This window comes from Calliopsis andreniformis, chromosome 7, assembly GCF_051401765.1.
Source record: "Calliopsis andreniformis isolate RMS-2024a chromosome 7, iyCalAndr_principal, whole genome shotgun sequence".
NCBI lineage: Eukaryota > Metazoa > Arthropoda > Insecta > Hymenoptera > Andrenidae > Calliopsis > Calliopsis andreniformis.
Window position 1 is genome coordinate 9,926,543 of NC_135068.1, and position 20,739 is coordinate 9,947,281.

Consider the following 20,739-nt stretch of genomic DNA (forward strand, 5'->3'; position numbering starts at 1 on the left):
TCGAAAAGAGGACGACAGGCCAAGCTAAGTTAGAGCGCCGGAGAGAGCAGAGTAATTAATATCAGTTTAGCAGGAACTTAAGCGTAATAAGTTAATAAGCAGGTTCACGAAGTTTCGCGCGTCGATCCTCTAGCTTCCTGAGGATCTGAATCTTAATCAGCCAGGACAATCGTAGTTCAGCAAGACTCATTGAACTTAAACAAGTCCACTTTTCCACTTTTCTTACTTAAAACTGTCTGTCTTTTCTTACTTAAAACTTTCTTACTTAAAACACCAACACTTTCACTTTATTTTTCACCATCACTAATGAAACTCAGTAAAGCATCACTTTGATCGGTTCATCTTCTCATCTTCGAATTCCAATTGCAAGCAGGGTTGCGTGCAAGTAGGAGTAAAATCACAGCTCGGAACCGTAATCACAATATAGCTTCAACCGGCACTGCGACCTCGTCGACATGTCGCTAATAGATAAACAGGCGTGCATAGATACGTGTATGCATGTGTGATTGTCAACTCCCGGTTACATGGAGTTCCGAAGCCGGTTTCCGGCTGAAGTAACCTGTAACGCCTGATCTGTAATGGCATAGAGGAGACACGGCAGGCTTATGCACAGACTCGAGGCAGCTTAGGGCGACTAAGGCAGTGTTTGCACGTCACGTTACACGAATGTTACGTATCGTGACGCGACAACGAACGCGTGGCTTAACCGTCGGGGGTCAGTTCAGACGAGGATAATTAGCGACGCACCTGACGTCTCGTTTCCTTCGTTTTTCACCGATCCACGGGAACGTTTCTAGACTCGTGCACGTACAGTGCTCGTGGCAGCAACTTGAACTGATAACACTTCTCTGTTGGGACTTTCGAAGTTATTAACGCGGTAGTTCACTTAATCGAAAACTTTCGAGACTGTCAGTGCCTGTGATAGAACCGCATGAAGAATCACAGAGCTATGGAGTACATTTGCTCTAACGATTTCAGCATTGCTGATATAATGTCATATCACTGATATGCGTATACAGCTTGAGTAGAAACTCACGCTGTCTTCTATTAGTTCAGGTCTTGTGATCTATTTTAAAGCACCCCACGATTTCCAGTTAAAGCTGCATGATCGACCGTCCAGGTCCGAGGAGAGTCCGCGCATGGGCCAGTGACTAGGACACTGAGAGTCAAAGTGACATTAAGGAGGCGTGAAGGGCAAGCAAAGGATTAAACTCGCTTATGGGCTCCAAGGCGATGTTTGCACGTCACCTGGAGTATACTATGGTTAGGGGAAAGTGAACACGCACTGACGTCATTGTAGATGATAAGTAGCTAGTGACAAGTCTGCAAAATTCTGCTGGGCCGGTATGGTAAAAGTGACTAGGAAAGCCCTCTGATGAGGCACTGAAATCCATCTCTATTTCCATGCGACTTACACGCACTGACGTCATTGTAGATGATAAGTAGCTAGTGACAAGTCTGCAGAATTCTGCTGGGCCGGTATGGTAAAAGTGACTAGAAAAGCGCTCTGATGAGGCACTGAAATCCATCTCTATTTCCATGCGACTTACCTTTAGTATCGATTTACTTCCCGCGAAGTCGTATTGTCACTCCCATTAGCTAAACACGCAATTTATCTCTATTAGCGACGCCGGGTCACGTTTAGGATCCCGTGGATCTTACACGCTATATTGAACCGACTCATAGGCTCTCGCCCCAGATATTAACAGCGCTAATATGCGTATTAATATCGCACGTGGGTCTTCGCTTTGATTACTTTCCAATAACAGCTTCCCGCTGCTTCCAATGGCCGTTGCTAGCTGATAATTTAGACGATCTAATTAGGAATCCCTCTGTGAGATGATCTTTCACAGCGAGAGACTAATTTTGAGCTTCTTCCTGTACCCTCTTCCTTATCACTTCTATCCCCCCACCTCCTCACGAAATCTATTTCGATCTCTTTTTCCATCCGAGGGTACTCATTAAGGCACCCTGCTGGTGACTTTGAAATGTGATCCAGAATTACGTGTATCGAGTGAATTTTTTAAACACTACAGAGCTGCACGTGGCGAACTTTAATGCTCCTCGCAATTTGCAATTATTAATTGTCATAATCCAGATTACATAACACTATTTATTCAACATGTCTCTAAAATTTTAGTCTTCGTTCTTCATTTCCGCTGGCGGGAACGCCCGGAAACTAATATTCCCTAGTTAACAAACTAATGATGCACTATGTATATACAACGTAATCCCCACGCATTGATTATACTATCACTACAGAATTATTTACGCAAATGCAGCCATCGAGACGCCCTCGGTGTTTTCCCGGGAGATTCGATTACACGATGCATTATTGGATAAACCACCGCGAATCCGCGGCCCTGGTTGATTGAGATTTATATCTGTTGCCGTGCATGAAAAGACTCCGTCCCAATCTCCCAATGCTCTTTTACGATTTCCACAGTCGTTCTGTGTTTAGGAGAGTCGTCTAACGATCGAGGAGTCGACCACAGACACTTATGCGGGTGTCTGGACGTTCGTGGTCTGTTCATCAAACAGAGGCACGGTTAACATGTTCGTTAAACGCGGCAATTCAATCCCAGTCGCAGTAGTGATTACCCGTCACATGGTGATCGTGTAACGACCACTACGAAGAATGGATTGGACCCCGAAGGATGGAGTATAAATGGTCCATTCTCAAAATCCAGACTAGAATAAAATTTCTTGCAGCTAGGAAGTCGAGTGAAGCTCTCCGGAAACCACTCCCCAATGATTCCTAGAATGAAGACCAATTCGTCCTCTTTGGGATGCTTGGTGGTGGTGGCTACTAAGGGTAGATATCTACACAGTATCCTTTAATAAACGTTCAGTTGTTTGGGAAGATGTGACGCCTTGTGCCTCTCTGCAACACTCACTGTGAACACAGAAGAAAGTTAGCGAATACCTTGATATGGGCAATCTCCAGTGACCTCCTTTTGGTACTTCTTTCTCCTGGAGTCCCCCCAGTAGTTCGACTCGATGCGTGGCGCGCCATGGGACGAGCGCGAAACGTTTCTTTGATGCTCGAGAAGCCTAAAATAGAACGATCGACAATGTGTACCAATTTAAACATAAAAATTGTATCGACTCGTGTAAAAAAGGTCTCGGTGGATTCTACCAGTAGGAGATGATGGGGATCGCGCGAAAATGGTGAACTCATTAAATCAGGAGAAGAAAAGACGACAAAACCGCGGGTACACAATGGCCTCCTAGGCTGGCAAGGTCGATATAGAGGGCCACGACGAAGGATTCATCGCCAGGAAGTCGGGGGAAGCGATAACAAACCCTCTATTGAATAGTGCGGCTTCTGGGACGAGGTTCTCTGAACACCATCGGCGAAATAGAAGATATATCTGGGAATTCGTGAAGCGTGCTCTGTATTCTAACGCCACCTCCAGAGACAATCTGCGTACGTAGAATCGTTTCGGTTAGGACAGGGTCGAGAAGATGCAGCGTTTAATGCTTTCAAGTTGACGATTTTATCCGGGGAGTCTTTGGTGTCTGGACAGATTGAATCTTCGAAGAGCAGAGAGACATCGGATGAAACGGGGAATATTGATTGGTAGTGGATTCTGATTGCTGTCAATAGATTTGGGAATGAAAGATTAAATATAAAGGGAAGGGAATTGGAAGAAATATCGACCCGAATATTGCACCTGGGATATATCTATGCGAGGCTTGTGTTACAAGCCTTAAGAAGGTTGAGAGTATATTTTATTTTTGATAGTACATTAAACAATCACATCCCCTTATAAATGTTGTGGTTAGCATTCGCGTACACAACTTAGAACAACAAACAGTCGGCTAAAATAATATTTGTCATCCCGAAATTTCCTCCGTGAATCTATTGTTTATCTATTCACGGTATTCGTAACTGGGCACAGTGTGCAAGGTCCAGTTTAATGCTCTCCGCTTTGTCAACTACCATAAGCTGTACCAAACAATCGTAGTATATCATCTATTCTACTACTCATTCTAGGAACATCACCGATTTGTTTTGCTTCGCTCTGAAGTGGATAGTAACTTAATTTACCCGAATATATTATTCACCGTCCAATCGATCATTGTTTACACGTGTCAAAGTAATTACTCATGCAACTACAAACCGCGAATTCATCAATTATCAATAAAATAATAAATGCTCTCGAAACGCTACGTAACGAACAATATTTCTAATGAAAAAGGAAAAGAAGGAAATTGAACTAACGCGTGCCTGGCAATTATAAGCAAGTTTGTTTAATCCTTGATCATCGGTGCTGATTCCCCGCAAGGCATCGCTTGCCCATCGTGACAGCAAATTGGATCCGCGCTTTTCAACCCAGTGAACTTCCAGGCAGCCTCGTTGCACACTTTCGCGTAAACCGCGATCTAGAAAATATTCGTTTCGCAAAAAAATGACTTCCACAGTAGAAAATATATTTTGTTAACAAAAATTTGCCAATGGATAAAAGATCACACACTTACCTCCAGATTTTGTACGTGGCCACTTAGCTTTTTGCAGATCATTTGGGGCGCCTTGTCCCTCGCGCTCTCCGCCTACAGGGAATCGCGCGTATACATTTACTAATCATCACACTACTACGTTGCACAATCGATCTAGGTTATTTACTTACCAAAGCAATGCACAATTGTTGACACTTCTCTTCCCCTTCGTAGTCGCACGTGACATTATATTGAAGAGCGCGTTCAATGATTGATTCCGATATTTGCACCGGAAACACGCCGCAGTTGCACCCTCCCTCCTCGATGCGCTGCTGCCTGCAAGAATTGGAAATTGGCAAAACATTACAGGTCACGTCGCGATTCTTGTAAAACAGCTGTAATTCACAAAAATATACATAAATATACATAAAAATATTCACAAATCCATAGAAGCCTCTCAGATCAGCAAATTCTACTTTTAAGAATTGAATATGATTATTAACTATTAGCATACCAGGATGAGTCACTCGGGGACCCTAACACGATCGAATTCAAGTTTTCAAAAACGTCGTATTTTACTTCTTTCGGTTTTTTGAATTCTAATTTTTATATTTTAACTTTGAGCGACTCTACCTTGGTTTGATCAGAGTTAAAGCACCAAAGCAAGTTCAAGAATATTTTCGCAAGTAGAGATTATTAGAAGAATCGATATGTTCGTTACATTGCGAACGGCAAAGCGGCGAAGAGGACGAACTGCAGGAAGCGATCCATTGTGTCTCGAAATCGAAGCAAGCTGGGTCGGGTTTTGCGAAACGGGCGAGCAATCGAGTGGAACCCTGCATTTATAGAGTGCTGAGATCCCTACCACCGATGCACCGTTTGCACATTTGGTTGCACGCTGCAATATGCGCGGGATGTCTGCATGATGTCTCAAATTTTCGATCGATAATTCACGCGTCGCATTGTAACGCGAGAAATGAATTAAACGACAGTGTCGGATACGCGACTCCGTTTCTCGAGTAAAGCAGCTCGTTCCAATGATTAAATAAGACTGTTGGCCGCGACTATCGAAAGTGGAGAACCGGTCGAGATTTTAATCGATAAGCTCCATAAATTAAAAAGTTTGAAAACGGCAGATTTTGAACGCAAAATAATTGTATCCAATTTAAACGTCAATCCATCACTGGACCCAATGAAAAACCCATTTTCCTTGAGCAATTTCCTATCTGTAATTACTTTTCTTCGGCTCGTGTGCGGGCTAGCGGGAAACAAAGGTCCTCGAGCTGGCCAAGAGAAAAGAAACAAGGAGGTGGGAAAAGATCTACAAGTACAGTCTCTCGAATTATAAACTGTGGAAACTCTGACAATCGTCGCGATCGCGACCAATTTTTGCGGAAGAGAAAAACGCGAGTTGCTCGGTTAAGAGTGAAAGCTTCAACCTCCTCTTTCATTTTGGTCGAACAAGAAACAATGGACAGCGCTCAATGTTGGTTAAAAGCAAAGTTACCGAAGACTGTACGAAATACTGGCAGATGGAACTGCTGTAGATAAAATAGGAGCACGGAATCTGTGTCTAATGAAAAGGGGGATACACTCTAATGGGAGGCACGGATTAGTTTAATTTAAAACAAAGGACGATCGATAGATGAGCAGAGCGGAAGCCCTCTAGCGATATCGTGATTGGAAATGCATTTTAGAACGGAAAACTGTTGAAATGAACGTCGACCGAGATACGGTCTGAATATATGCTCAGAGAACTTGTATTCCATTAATCAACTTTTTTTATCCTCCGTGTATTCTATATTTTACTCAAAATTTATTATGTAGCATTAACTGTTTATTCTGTAAAATTTATTTTTTAATTGCGTTAGATTCATGTTTCACGAAAGACCATGTTTACAATTCATCTGTTTGTTACGCGTATGCAATCTTCAAGATGACAGAAGGTGATTAGATAATTGCATCTAGATAAAAGCCTGCTCCTAGAAAATAAGCATTATTGCTCAATTTTGTGGGACATTGTTACTTATTTGTATCTTTTAGATAAAAAATTAGGAGGAAACTTTTGTATTGAGCGCTCTGCGCCAGAGCAATGCCAATATCTCTGAAATGCAGTAGCGTATATGCTGATAGCAAGGAGGAGCATGGCGTCCATTGTCAAAGGTGCGGCTTTTGCGGATTGATTATACAAATTCCAAGTATGCGCTTTACTCTTACGACCATTTATTATAATGTTACTCGTGATATCGCCTTTTCGTAGACACTGGTGAAATTTGGAGCCGACTGTTCGATCACCGACCATTCATCCAAGGTGAAATCACCTTTTTCCTACGCGAATTCCAGGTAAAAAATTTGCATAGTTCTCTCTATGATTTTAAACTTACGATTGGCCCTACGAGCAAGAGCATACACTGACAAATTATTAGTACATAAGTTGATCATCGAGTGTCTACGTCAGGTGATCTTACCATACATAACCTATAAATAAATCTATGCTTATAGGAGAGGAGGGGTGACAGAGAAGTGGAACGTCTTTTCAAAATACTTGAATATTCAACAGAATTAAAGGAAAATCAACTCGACCGAACTGAGCAACTTGGGGACTGTCATTTGCCTAGCTTGAAGGCTAATGTTGATGTTGCCTTGAGCATGTGCGAAAAAGTTCTACAAAGGGAGCAAGATTTTGATAGTGTAGGAATGATTTTTTATCAATCCTGTGTTTTAGCTTTAGAATGAGTCCTAAGTTCTAGGGAATAACTTTATACTTCTTACTAATTTGTGCATTTCATAATTGTTGTAGGATAAAGCATTACAAGAGAACAGGGAACTAAGGAAATTAGAATGGGAGAGATTTGTCAATGATATGAGTGATAAGTGTGAAAAAGTAAATCAAACTTTTGAGGATAAAGAGAAGGAAATAAGAGAGTTTTACGTTGACCTGGAGAGAAAGCTGCATATTACTCCATAAATTGATAACTTCCATTGCTATTGTTTTATTATACATTATTGTATTTTATACTTTCCTCTGAGTTGATACAATCTAAAGTAATACCTATACCAAAAAATTTGATGATGTTATGCTACTAGCAATAGGATTTTTGTACCATATCACATTCAAGAATGCCAATTGAATCAATTGAAGATCCTTCTATAAAAATAATACCAAATGGGAAGCTAATAGAATTCATTTGCCAAAATGTTAAGAAAACAAGTATTGTGCCGCCTAACATTATTGCTTTAAAGAAATCTGGTAAAAGCAAGCAGAAAGATATTGTGTTGAAATTAGATGACATAAAATGGCTGAACAAATACTTGGAAGAGCACAGAAAAAAGAAAATGGTAAATGTTTATCTGCATGAACTTATAAAAGAGGAAGATATAAAACTACCAACTCCAAAAATTACACCAAGAAATCCTGAGTTGGAAGCTAGAATACAGAAACTGAAAGCTCAACAGGAGAGTAGAGAATACAAAGCTATGACCAAAGGTGTTGACTCTGTTAGGAAACATCTCCCAGAAGATACTCTTTCTTACCAAAGTAAGATTTTTTAATTAAGATATGGAGATACTTTCTAACATGTTCTATATACCCTTTTGTATTTATTTTTCAGTGAAACAAATAAACAAGCAGCTCATAGCAGTTGCACAATTTATATTTTCTGTAGCAGCAGGTTTTGCTTTTGGATTCGTAGGTGTGGAGTTGATATTTGGAAATTTAGATTTTGGATTTAGATTGTTATTAGGTATAATTTGCGCATTAATCATAGCCTTGGCTGAGATCTATTTCCTGGCTATCAAATTAAACGAAAATGATTATGATACAGTTTCAACACCAATGCCTAAGAAATTACATCAAGAATAAAACTTAATAAATTGTTGTTATAAAAATGTAATCTAGAATTAATATATCTTTTTGCAATTTCTATAACAAAATGTTAAAACGCAATAAAATAGTTTATACTGTGCCATTGCAACAAATGGCAAAGCAAATGATAATATAACTAAGAGAAACAACCAGCATGGAAAAATTGATGCATTTATTTTGTTTTAGTCCTTGGCTAAAATAGCAAGAAGCTTCCTAGGCTGATACAATATGAAAAATAAATAAATCCCTTCCTTTATACAAGTTCTTACAACCTTTTAGCAATGTACCTACAAAGTACACAATAATACAAATATGTTTCAGTGTTGATGAAGATGTTATATTTAGTATACAATTCATTTTGAATGAATACATATAAAAATAGTGTGGATCTTAGAAATACCATCTATATTTAATCTGAAGCATTTACTTATAACCAAATATTTGCAACATTGTACTGTGTTCAACTGAGTTCAAGCTGTTTCTTAAATAATCAGAGAGCCTGCCTTATGAGAATATAGAAGAAAATAAATATCTGTTTCCCTATCTTTTAGTCTCATCTTCACTGTCACTGTTCCCATTGGTCTCACTCTTGTCACTGGCAGACTCACATTTACCATTCTCTTTCGAGTCATTGTTTTTCCTATCATCACTGTCCGTATAAGAATCTGTTTCAGATTCACTGTCACTGTCAGAATCTGAGCTACTCTCAGAGGAGCTGCTGTGTGCATTCTTGGCAGCCATCATTTCTTTGAACTGCCTGACAGTTATTTTCCTAGGCATTATTTCCTTCAGGAACTCCAATGTATCATTAGTCTGCACCACCTCTGCCAAATGCTTATAATCCAAGGAATTCCCCTTATTGCTCTGAAGGTGTGCTTCTTCAGTTAAATAATGAATAAATAGTTCCTACAAACATCATTATCTTCATAGTTTAGTTTGTTCAGTTAGGTGTAAGCAAGCATGACTATTTAGAGAACTGAGCAGGTTTTGGAGTCCAATATTTGTGGAAGGTCATGAGTCAAAAGAAGAAACGAGAGTTGCAATTTTTAATTAAACCGCGAAAGAGGAAATATGGGAAGCACATAAACACGTGAAACGATCACACCACTGAGCGTCACTTGGATATTCTGGCGTTAACCTTACCGTAGCTTTCGTGACTAGATACAATCCGTCCTGGCCGATCGTATCGACGTAAGGAGAACTTTTCATAATCGTTTTCACCCTGGACATGGGCAAACGTAATTCCTTTATTTTCGCTGGCGACCCTTGAGCAGTCATTTTCACCAAAAATTAGTCTCTGCCAGGATCAAACGTAAACTACTGCTTGCAGAGCAAATCTGTCTTTAGCGATCATTTGCCGCCAATTTTCGAATTTCCCATAGTACGTATCGATTCAGCATGATGCACAGAAATTCTATTGAAAAAATCTTATGACGGAAGAAAAACAATGTGAAAAGCCGTGGTCTTTGTTTATACAGGATGCTCCAAAACAGGCAGAAGATAATTTAAAAAGAAAACGTTCGGACATACAGGATGTTCTAGAAACTGTGGCGCAGCCAAGCACTGTATGATTGTAATTTTCCAATCGTTCGAATGAAGAAATGCAAAATTATTATTTTGCAGTAATGCAAAAATTTATGAGCGACCTGTAGAAGATCTGGTATCACTAAACCGAGGAATCAATACGATTGCAGCTTCCTATATCACTTATATAAGTTTTATTATGTAAAGATTGATGTTAGGTGCATTTAAAAATCCACAGAAATTTTCCTGTACCATTTTGAGTGAAAGAAACGAGGAAATTTCGAGAAATATTCTAAAAAATATAAGTATTTTGAGTTCGCCAGTAGTGATAGGCACCCTAGTGACATCTTCCATTGCTCTTCATGCAGCGCTGTTTCTATTTCTCCTCAATTGGCACGTTATATCCGGCTTACAGAGATTTTGGCGAGCGGACAATTGTTGCATCAATCTGACAATCTGTGACGAGTCAAGGTATATTTAATAATATTCAAGTGGTATATAATCGACGGTACCATCAAACCAGTTTGCAATTAAAGTCGAACTAATTGTACTTCACTGTACAACCGTCGAATTGATCGATCAATACGGCACATGGCGGATCGGTGTCATTAAGTTCCAGTGCAAAATTTACTGATTATTCATACAGAGTAGCATAGATTACTGGTCCATTGGTTTGTAGATGACCCCTTTTAATACTTCCTATTCATTAACACTATGTACAACTGATTTAAAGATATAACCTACTACAGTAGCAACCTTGGTCCAAAATTCCTTGAACATCTGTTCTCTACCTGTGATAATAGTTTTGTTTCAAATGATATCAAAGTTCACTGTTTCACTACCACTACTTAACAACTTCTTCTATCTGATAGAGCTGATGCACTATCATGATTCAATTAGTGCTTTACTATAACATGTTTCATCAATCATTAATGTTAAGACATGAGATTGGGTTGATACCCAATTTATACATTGCAGGACCAACATATTGCCAGAATGTCAACTTTTCTTGGGCTTATTGAGGAGATACCTGGCATCTCTGTGGATCGTTTTGATGGAGAGAACTTAAAGTCTTCTGTGTATTTTCTTAGTCATTGTCATATTGATCACATGAAAGGTTTATCTGATGAGTTCTTTGAACAATTAGATCGTTGTAATAAATACCTCTATTGTAGTTCTATTACAATAGCATTTCTACAGAATAAGTATAGGTTGAAAAGTAGTTGTGTGAAAGATATACGTATTAACACACCTGTTGTGGTAGAATATAAATTAGATACAGAAAGTACTTTTCTTGTTACTGTAACCTGTGTATCAGCAGGACATTGCCCTGGATCTGTGATGTTTCTCTTTGAGAAAAATGACTTGTCAGTATTATATACTGGTGATTTTCGTATTAATCCAATAGACTTTCCAAAGATGAAAGGTCTCCATTATTGCCAAGACAAACAACTGATACCAAGAACATTTACTAAAATCTATTTAGATACAACTTTTTTGCATAATGACTTTCCCTCTTTCCCTAGTAGGCAAGAAAGCATAACTAAAATGAATACTGTTATTAGGGAGTGGTTGGACAAAGACCCAGGAAATGTTGTTATTCTGGAATGTTCTGCTAATTATGGTTCTGAATTTCTTTTTGTTGAGCTTTCCAAAGTGTTGAATATGAAAATTCATGTTAAGAGTTTTGTGTATGATAGCTATTGTTGTATTGCAGAATTGTCTGATCATGTCACAAATGATCCATTTAGTACTCCCATTCATGCTTGTAAGAATAAAATATCTAAAGAAGGTCTACTTTGTAGACAAGATGTGAGGGAGAGGCATATAATGACTATTATTCCATCTGCAATGAAATGGAGAAAGAAAGATACTAGTGTAGTAGGAGAATGGGATGAGATTAAAAACAGAACTTTCAATGTTTGTTATTCCACACATTCTTCCTTGGAAGAACTTAGGGCATTTGTGCAATATTTTAAAGCATTAGAGATACATCCATGTGTTGTGAAACCAGATGATAAACAAACGGTTTATAGTTTATTAGATGAAATAACAAAGAGCTCAAATGAACAAGTAACAGTTGAGCAAACATATAATTTTGAGTTACCCAAAGATACAGTTTTTAAGAAACTTCCATTTAAGTCTCAGTATTTTAGTAGTGACGATGATAGCTTATGATGTTCAGTGATATCTATTTTAGAGGTTGTTGATTGTTGACTGTTACAGTATGTTGTTATATAATAGATAATGTGATTGCTTTATACAGTATTGTACAGCATTTTTATACATTTTATTATATATGTCTATGACAACATTGTATTTTTAATAAATTGATTAATTTCAAATTTTTTAATACTTTTATTTTCCATGTTAAATATTTTTCATTGCATAATCTCATTTTTAATTCCTTGCTTTCAAAGACTTATTTTGTACAGAGGTGCCGGCGTATCGGTCACTACTTCGGGACCATATCCGGATCGTTACCACAGTTAGTGGTAGTTCTGGGAATCCTTACATGTTTTCTTCGAATTTGTCTAGGGTCGGGAGAAAGGTAGAGTGAAAATATTGAATAATCATATAAGAATTTGAATAGAATTCTCAAAATTAGTGAGAGGATGGACCATAAAGCGGGGAATTCCGGAGCAACACGTCGGCACCTCTTTAATTCAACATAATTAAGCAGAAAACTAATCAACTCTCTTTTAAAAGTTAAGATCAGTTAAATTTCATTTTACAGAAATTTACTTGCACCTATAATTATTAAACGAAACATCTAAAACATGGAAAAGTCAGCATTAGCACAAGAGAAGGTATGGTTTGACAAGCCATCCTATGACAAAGCAGAACGACTGTATTTTGAAAAAATGGCTAGGGTAAGTACACTATTTTTTTTTTCTTTATTGTATTAATGTTATTGGATTTATGAAGACAATTGACAAGGGGTAGGATGAATGTTTATAAACATACAAACTATTAATTTTCATTGTTTTTTACTTAATGGCATTAAAGTAGGACATTAATGGAAATTCTGATACATTGAAGTATGTTTAAAAACAATGGATTTTTTACCAGAACCCCAACATCCATGGCTACTGTATGCCTTTTGTTATGTGTTGTGTTTCTTTTTTTGTATTAACTAAAAACTAACATTTCTAACACACACTTCAGGGAATATCTGGTGGTAGGGAACACTTTGTCTGCTTATAACTTCATGAGGTGTTGGGAATTTTATTTTTCTTATGAACTTAATTCCCTTCCTGATTGCATATTTAAATCAATTGTATAGTCTTGTGTTTTCTTTCTACACAAAGCTTCTGTGATATGTATATTGTTAATAACATTACAATAAGATCATAAACTTCACAATCAGTTTCACTATTCATTTTCATTTTCATTTATCTCTACGTGCCACATATGATTTTATGTGTTCATATACTCAATGAGTTTGAGAAATTGCATGAAGTTTTGGATTAAAATACTCAGTTTTTGTAAAACTGTTTTTGTAATGAGACTAAAAAGTGTATTTAGCATGTGACAAAAATATCCTTCATTTAGCTCATCTTCTTTACCTTTATTGCAAGACATCAATGTCTACTTGCATAGCTTAAAACATGTTTCAAGGTGGTGTCTCAAAAAATTATGGAAAGCTGCCCAGTTAAATCTGAAGTTTCTGTAACTAATAACTGCCCAGATATTTTAAATAATTCTTTATCCAAATCAAAGTCTGAGAAATCTAAAGATAATAAATTGCTGATATCTGAAAATGCTCCTAATGATATCTTAAAGAATTCAAAGTGTCAAGTAAAAGCCTCAAAAACAGTTAAAGAGGAGAATGAATATAATAAAGAAAAGGAAGAGTGTGTAGAGGAAAAGCAACGATCTGAGAATATTAAAAATGATATAAAAGAAAAAGAAACTAGTCCTTCAAATGATGCATCTAAAAAATATAATACCAAAGAAGTAAAAGAAAAAAAGAATAAGGCAGATACAAGGCATAGAAATAAAGGAAAAAGAAAAAATGAGAAGGAAGTAAAAGAAAATGCTAATAATGCACCATTGATAAGGAATAAACAACAGTTACCTAATCAGGTACATACTGTAATGTAATATTACTTAATGTTTTGTGTGCATTAATGTAATACTCATAGAATTCTTTGATTTATTATGTAAGGTAGAATTCATTGCCTAGATAATTATAGCAATCTGCTTATATTCATATAAATATTCATGACACTCAATACATATTATTTTATTTATTATATTTTCAACAAGCAATGATCACTATGCCATTAATGACTTTAAAAATTATATTATTATTTTATTCTCAGATTTGATAATAATTACATGTGCACAAAAGAAAATATATGTAGATAGATTATCCCCCCTAATACTTTGCATGTTCCTCCTTCATACCAAGAAAAGGTACACTATATGTATGCTTATAACTAGAATCACTATCATTTCATCATGGCTCCCAGTTTGTCAATAACATATTTACATACATAACAAGTATTTTTGTGAAATTTTATTTTGTAGTGAGCATAAGTAAATAGTGTGTCATGAAGGCTCTGGTGCTTATTCACTTATTGAGTATATCTCCACTTGGTTGTAGTAGAATATTTTGCAAAAGTAGAAATATTCTACTTAAAATTTAGTACTAAAAAAGCTGCTAACAGTTTTGTAATATTCAATAATGTTTGTAAATCCTGGTGGAGATATAATACCACCTTATTGTCTATAACAGTGAGTTTCATTTGAGTTGATTTTTAATAGTGGTGGATACAGGGAAATCAACAAACCACTACTCCGATATTATCTGCTGGTGGAAGTTTAGCCAATGAGGTTGCCAAGGCTCGTCAACATATTAAACAATCTTTACAGTGTGTGAGTACTGTGCTCTTTGGTGTAGTTTGGTTACACCCTTGTGTGACAAATGTTAAAGTCCGCTTACTAATATAATTTCTAACATTAATCAAATCTATGGGTATGATATTTATTTCTCTGCAAATATACTATACTTTCATTATATCTTTAAATTCTATCATCTCAATTTTCATAGCATTCATTTTTTATTATTACACTCTTGCAATCACTTTTCAGATGGATGATATTGCAGTTGTTGCTGGTCTTACACCACCAAATGATAACAAAAAAGATAGTGTGGATGGTAAGTACCATTTTGTTAACAAATCCATATTATCATTTGTATCACATTTACTATTTTATTAATTCTTATCAATAGTCATCGACGAGTTGAGAAATATTATTGCAAATTTGGAGAAGCGTGTAGAAGCTCTTGAACTCAAGGTTAATCAAATTCCGGCTGAAAAGTCTGAACCAGCACCAAAGCAAAAGGTCGAAAAATCCGAAAAAGCTGAAGATGACGACGATGTTGACCTCTTTGGTTCAGATTCTGAGGCAAGTGGGCAGAAATAGTGCGAAAAAAACACTCGGCAATTAATTTTCCCCCTCCCTACATAATATTTGAAGTCATTTCTGCACGATACGTATACATTTAGTACACATCACACGTTTGTTCATGTAGGGTGTCAAAATGTTTAAAACCATGCGGTATTTACGAGACATAGTACACCAGATATTCCCAAAATATAGCATTCAATTATATTTTTCTATATTACACGAATTCAGCACGAAACTCTATTTTACAACTACTGAACTCTAAATATTGTTACTCGTGGCTTATATCATAAACTCTTCAAATAATTAACTTACTAGGGGGAAGATGCAGAAGCTGCAAAAATTAGGGAAGAAAGATTGGCAGCATATGCCGCGAAAAAGTCGAAGAGTAAGTTCTGAATTAAGTTTATACTTTAAATATAATTCCACTATTTCTACGTAATGATAATTTGCAGAGCCAGTTTTGATCGCCAAATCGAATATAATATTAGATGTGAAACCATGGGACGATGAAACAGATATGAAAGAGATGGAAACGGAAGTGAGAAAAATTGAGACTGATGGCCTCTTATGGGGAGCGGGTGAGCTAGAACACTGATAATATCTAACTTAAGATTTAGTTTGAACATAAAACGAAAGTAATTGTTCTTTTACAGCGAAGCTCGTGCCTCTTGCCTTTGGAATTTGTAAACTTCAGATCTCCTGTGTCGTAGAAGATGACAAAGTTTCCGTGGATTGGCTCACAGAAAAGATACAGGAAATTGAAGACTATGTGCAAAGCGTAGACATTGCAGCTTTTAACAAAGTATAAATTATTAACGTTGCTTTCTCTCTCATAGAAAATATCTCGACGGTTCTAATTGCAATCAGGCATTGGTCTGTTGTGCCATCTCTTCATTCCACTAGCAATATCTACTTTGATGAATACACGCGTATGTGGTATAGATTAAACAGGATCGTCCGAAAGTCGGAAATTTAGTCGTCGTAAAACCATTTTAAGAATCGATGTGTCAATTTACTAAATAATTCATAAGAATTCTCATCAAGTACATTTTTAAACTGTGTGGTTGTAACGTCAATACGTATCCTATATTAAAAAGATATCTCAAAGCGCGAGTGTTTTAAATGTAACTAAACGTAATAACTTGTGCTACGCGGAAACGTGATCAAATCAAATAGGTGTATATTTCACTTCGATTATAGTATCAAAGAAGAGCTCGGTAAAATGATATTGCAAGTAAAAATGCCAATTACTAGTACCATTTTTAATTGTTTGTTTTGGAGTATTGTTGCTACAAATAAAAATTATGAATATAATTACCAGTGTAATTAATTTTCCCTTAGTTTTCAATGTATAAAATTTTAAAACTAACTTTCTTATGCATGATTTCTATCACGTGTTTTGAAACACCCGGTATTCAAAATGGAAGCTGCTACCAGTGCTGCTCTCTGGTAGTGAGATACGTTTTACGTCAATCTCAATAACATTTGGCTGCAGTAAGTCAGAAGAGAAAAAAGTCTGCAAATAATTCGTTCTGGGATCTCTTTTTGCATTCAGTGAAGAAAAAAACTATATTCTGCAATCATGACTATGGCAATGCTGCAAAGGAGAGCTAACGTAAGTGTATTAATTAGCAAGTAATGCCTTTATTAAAGAGAACCTGGAAACTTAACCTATTTCGTTTGTTATTTTCCAAATTATTCTCTTTTACAGGTCAGGTTGCCTCCTGAGGTAAATCGGGTGCTGTACATAAGAAATTTACCATACAAGATTACGGCTGAAGAAATGTATGATATTTTTGGCAAATATGGAGCCATCAGACAAATCAGGGTGTAAGTAATACCTGTTAACAAGTAACAGAAATGTAAAAAAATTCTAATGTAAAAAGAATAATTTCTAGGCTAAAATGTTTTATTCTTGCAGGGGCAACACTGCTGAAACTAGAGGAACTGCTTTTGTTGTGTATGAGGACATATTTGATGCCAAAAATGCTTGTGATCATCTGAGTGGTTTCAATGTTTGTAACAGATACTTAGTAGTTTTATATTATCAAAGCAATAAGGCATTTAAACGAGTTGATGTGGATAAGAAGATGGAAGAAATAGACAAATTGAAGACAAAATATAATTTGAATGAAGAGAAGAAATAAGTGAATAAGTTAACTAAACTTAATTTCATGGCTAAGTTACTGTTAAGTTAGGTTTATCAGTCTCAAAAACACTTGTTTTACAATGGTTTAGTAGACTCTGACTGTACTATTGTAAATGAAGCATTGCTTTGACTACACTTTGGAGCAAGTAATGAGGCATCACTTCAAGTTCCACAACCAATCCTAGCCATTCAGCAGTGAGTTTGGATCCAACTATAGACATAAGATAGCTAATATACACACTGAAGATCACTGAAAGGTTCAAGGAAGATTTAGCTATAAGTGTAGAGTTGTGTTATCTGAATAACTGATGCCTGAATAACTGATGCCTGATTACTTGTACCCAAGTGTATATAATTGTATGCAAATAGGACATAAAGCCAACCTTAAGTGTTACCATCACCATACATATACTTGCCAGATCAATGTATTCATAGTTACACAGTCAGGCTAAACCCAAATTACTTTCCAAAGTAATTGCAACTCAAGATTTTATCTCCACATTAACTGTACATATTTATAACATAACTTTCAATAAATTTATATAAAATATTCTCTAATAACCCCGTACATACGTTCTTCCTACTCTTTACAAAGATACAGGGGGTATTTCATTTACGCGAAACGGAGGCGTGACCTCAGTCAAGGCAAACCAAAAACATATACCTGTCGCGGTCGAGTAGGATACGCGTAATTCTATCGGTTGACTCATCTCTCGTCGCACTGGCGTTTTGTAACGTGAGTCGAACAGGCTACGGTTTACTTGTCGGGACACCCGATACTGGATGGATGCTGATGGAAACACGCGCGTACGGTGTGTCGCGACGCACACACCGATGCACGCGTGCGCGGGTACACGCGAGCACCAGCGACCCACACACGTGTGTACGTGCACACAGACGTCACCGGCTAGCCGGCAGGAACATTCGATTTCAGTCGAAAGCGAAAACTCGCTTAGCCAGCCCGTTTAGTCGGCCTGTCGCGGCGCGGCCGGTTTATATGAAACGCGCGAGGCGTTCGTACATGGGTGATCCCCGTTCATTCATCGACCTCAACGTGTCCCATTCGGAGTGTCCGAGGCTCGTCTCCGAGTAGTCAAATGTCGTTCGACTGTTGCGGCAGCGGCCAAGTCGCCGGCGAGACGTTCGCGAACGTGCTCGAGACCGTGTCGCGCGCGCCGCGAGCAATCCACGACAGTTTCGTCGAGAACGCCGGGCATTTGGTGTACGGTTACTCGTTTCTGCTCCTCGTAGTTCTCCTATTAACGAGCCTCCTTATCGCGAGCCGTGCTCGCGTCACGCCGCCTAGACGCAGCGGACCTGAAGAGTAGCGCGATCTTTCGGAGCACGCGGGAGACTATTTTTGTTTTCGATATCACGTTATCGCGCTGCAAGGCATCTGATAAGCGAGGCCTGCATCGCGGCTGCGGTGCATTGGACGGCTGGCTATCCAGGACAATCCCGTTCGCGACTGGAATCCTTATACGACTCGGTTCTCCCCTACATCGAATTAATATCAAGCACACATATGCCTGTGTCCATGTAGGATCGCGTACTATGGTAACGAAAAACATCGAGGAGGGGACGACGACCACTTTGCTGCTCCTTCGTGTAAGATTTAGGAGCTATGTATCATCGGCCATCGATTGGGTCTGGAGTGCAAGTTGGTCCTAGGCTGGTGGCCCATGACCCTGAGGACACCCTCTCCGCTGAATAGAGACATTGCCTGGGGGCTGGCTTTTCGGAGCGATTCTTTTATATGGCATGGACGAATCGTGGGAAAGAATGGCGTCAGATTGAGGGGGGGCCCAGGCCAGGCTGTTCTAGGCGTCCTCTCCCATTTGTTGGGAGTAACTCCGTTCGTGAGGGATTAGCAGACCATCGGGGACCGTGGTTTACTGTGTTGCTGCGTAGTGGAGCGTGACGCCGGGTAACGATGGTGTGTCGTCTGCTAATGTCGCCGACACACCGAATGTCAGCCGAGAAAAACAACAGCGTCGCGTGGAGGAGGAATGAATGAACGGGAAGGGGAGGAACGTGGCGCGGCGGGAGGAGATGCGACGGCGTCGTGTTACGACGGCCTGCTGCCTGCTTGCCGATTTGTATCGAGGTGAGTGTGTGAGCGTGCGTGTTTATGCACGCGATCAACTGTGTTCATTGTCGTCGCTGTCGCTTCGTACACTTTGCGTACACACAGCAACGTTATTTATGCATAGTCGCGTTCACGCAATTCGTACCGAACGTAATTCGTTTTACTTGCACGCGTGAGCTATCGGCGACTCCAGAGCTTCGATATGAGACTCGTGTTACGGTTGGTATTTGATATAAGCTCGCGACGGGATACGGGCGACGGGGTTGAAGAAAGTGTGAAACATCTGCGTTGGTAATTTGTTAAGTGAGTTTTGTAAGTTTGGGAAATGAGAGAATCGTATCGAGTAAGTACACTACTGGTTTAAATTTTTTGAGAAATTTAGTCACTGTACGTTAGGAATGTCATTTAATGACAGTCTTCAGGTGGAAATAATCAAATTTTCAAACTTTCAAATTTTCAAACATTCAAACTTTCAAAAATCAAATTTTCAAATCCTCAAGTATTTTAATATTAAAATTTATGAATATTCAAATATCTAAACATAAACAATTCAAATATTTAAATTTTGAAATATTTCTAGAAGCCCAGTTTTCGAACCCTTATTTTTTAAATCGTATTTCAAATATCGCGCCATTTTGAACAATCACTTGCCTAATTGACAGTACATGCAATAGGTACTGAATAATCTTTCCCACAATTTTCACAAATATTATACTAGCATCCTCGATATAAATTTACCACTCACGGAGGATCCTACAACGAGAAACCACTGATTTCTTCAACCCACAATACAATCATAACCACAAATAATTCATTAACATCAAAGCATGTGCTTCTCTAAAGAAAGATAAAAAATTTCGTAATGGCGTCGATGACTTACCCCTCGCGAGTCGTTGCTTCCAATCCCCCTCGCTGACAATCCTCTCGTAGTGCCTTGGAAGTACACGAAAGTGAGCAGGTGCCAGGTACTCAAGCGAGTATGTTTGTCCGCTGTCTGGATAAATACGTCGCCTTGCTACCGGCTTTCGAGCTGCTCCTCTTTACCTTAATGCTGGGGAACTTTGTTCTAGAAGCAGCGGGGAACCTGGGGCCACTTTTGTGCACCGGTTTTTAGACGAGCGATTCGAAGGCCACGCGTGTAAACAGACTCGCGAAGACGATTTATCGTAACGCGTGGTGTACTTTGACACTGATCCACGTCCAACAAGCTCGTAAAACAGCGAATTTTCAGCGATTATTTGTCGACAA

At 38.2% G+C, this 20,739-nt stretch overlaps 8 protein-coding genes across 9 annotated transcripts in view; 6 read left to right on the forward strand and 2 right to left on the reverse strand.

Moving 5' to 3' along the window:
• Positions 1-4,098: 4,098 nt before the first annotated feature.
• On the reverse strand, positions 4,099-5,214 carry LOC143181754 (uncharacterized). Its single transcript, XM_076382336.1, has 4 exons — positions 5,165-5,214; positions 4,635-4,779; positions 4,486-4,557; positions 4,099-4,389 (listed from the first exon to the last, which is right to left on the reverse strand). The coding sequence occupies exons 1-4, from the start codon at positions 5,212-5,214 to the stop codon at positions 4,258-4,260; spliced, it is 399 nt and encodes a 132-aa protein (XP_076238451.1). The 3' UTR covers positions 4,099-4,257.
• A 1,337-nt stretch (positions 5,215-6,551) lies between these two features.
• Positions 6,552-7,542, forward strand: Muted (biogenesis of lysosome-related organelles complex 1 subunit 5). Its single transcript, XM_076382744.1, has 4 exons — positions 6,552-6,606; positions 6,704-6,786; positions 6,946-7,134; positions 7,244-7,542. Exons 1-4 carry the CDS (start codon positions 6,567-6,569, stop codon positions 7,409-7,411), a joined length of 480 nt encoding a protein of 159 aa, XP_076238859.1. The 5' UTR covers positions 6,552-6,566; the 3' UTR covers positions 7,412-7,542.
• LOC143181983 (vacuolar ATPase assembly protein VMA12) lies at positions 7,417-8,635 on the forward strand. The gene is made up of 2 exons (XM_076382742.1): positions 7,417-7,981; positions 8,055-8,635. Exons 1-2 carry the CDS (start codon positions 7,564-7,566, stop codon positions 8,303-8,305), a joined length of 669 nt encoding a protein of 222 aa, XP_076238857.1. The 5' UTR covers positions 7,417-7,563; the 3' UTR covers positions 8,306-8,635.
• On the reverse strand, positions 8,466-10,136 carry Chrac-16 (chromatin accessibility complex protein 1). Its single transcript, XM_076382743.1, has 3 exons — positions 9,839-10,136; positions 9,452-9,735; positions 8,466-9,214 (listed from the first exon to the last, which is right to left on the reverse strand). The coding sequence occupies exons 2-3, from the start codon at positions 9,584-9,586 to the stop codon at positions 8,849-8,851; spliced, it is 501 nt and encodes a 166-aa protein (XP_076238858.1). The 5' UTR covers positions 9,587-9,735; positions 9,839-10,136; the 3' UTR covers positions 8,466-8,848.
• A 40-nt stretch (positions 10,137-10,176) lies between these two features.
• Eef1delta (elongation factor 1-delta) lies at positions 10,177-16,567 on the forward strand. Of its 2 annotated transcripts, XM_076382739.1 has the most exons (9): positions 10,177-10,303; positions 12,570-12,705; positions 13,454-13,921; positions 14,606-14,716; positions 14,933-14,999; positions 15,075-15,250; positions 15,569-15,638; positions 15,706-15,831; positions 15,907-16,567. In XM_076382739.1, exons 2-9 carry the CDS (start codon positions 12,613-12,615, stop codon positions 16,059-16,061), a joined length of 1,266 nt encoding a protein of 421 aa, XP_076238854.1. In that variant the 5' UTR covers positions 10,177-10,303; positions 12,570-12,612; the 3' UTR covers positions 16,062-16,567. The 2 variants fall into 2 exon arrangements, with proteins under 2 accessions (XP_076238854.1, XP_076238855.1); XM_076382740.1 differs by lacking the exons at positions 15,569-15,638; positions 15,706-15,831; positions 15,907-16,567 and adding an exon at positions 15,378-15,545.
• Snm1 (DNA cross-link repair protein snm1) lies at positions 10,313-12,326 on the forward strand. The gene is made up of 2 exons (XM_076382741.1): positions 10,313-10,503; positions 10,811-12,326. Exon 2 carries the CDS (start codon positions 10,829-10,831, stop codon positions 12,008-12,010), a length of 1,182 nt encoding a protein of 393 aa, XP_076238856.1. The 5' UTR covers positions 10,313-10,503; positions 10,811-10,828; the 3' UTR covers positions 12,011-12,326.
• Positions 16,568-16,733: 166 nt separating the features above from the next.
• On the forward strand, positions 16,734-17,963 carry Sf3b6 (splicing factor 3B subunit 6). The gene is made up of 3 exons (XM_076382003.1): positions 16,734-16,868; positions 16,965-17,083; positions 17,175-17,963. The coding sequence occupies exons 1-3, from the start codon at positions 16,836-16,838 to the stop codon at positions 17,398-17,400; spliced, it is 378 nt and encodes a 125-aa protein (XP_076238118.1). The 5' UTR covers positions 16,734-16,835; the 3' UTR covers positions 17,401-17,963.
• Positions 17,964-19,447: 1,484 nt separating this feature from the next.
• Positions 19,448-20,739, forward strand: part of Oatp74d (Organic anion transporting polypeptide 74D) — a 71,885-nt gene continuing 70,593 nt past the window's right edge. The window contains exon 1 of the mRNA XM_076381857.1: positions 19,448-19,509. The gene's annotated coding sequence lies outside the window, so the exon portion shown is untranslated. The remainder of the gene's footprint in view (positions 19,510-20,739) is intronic.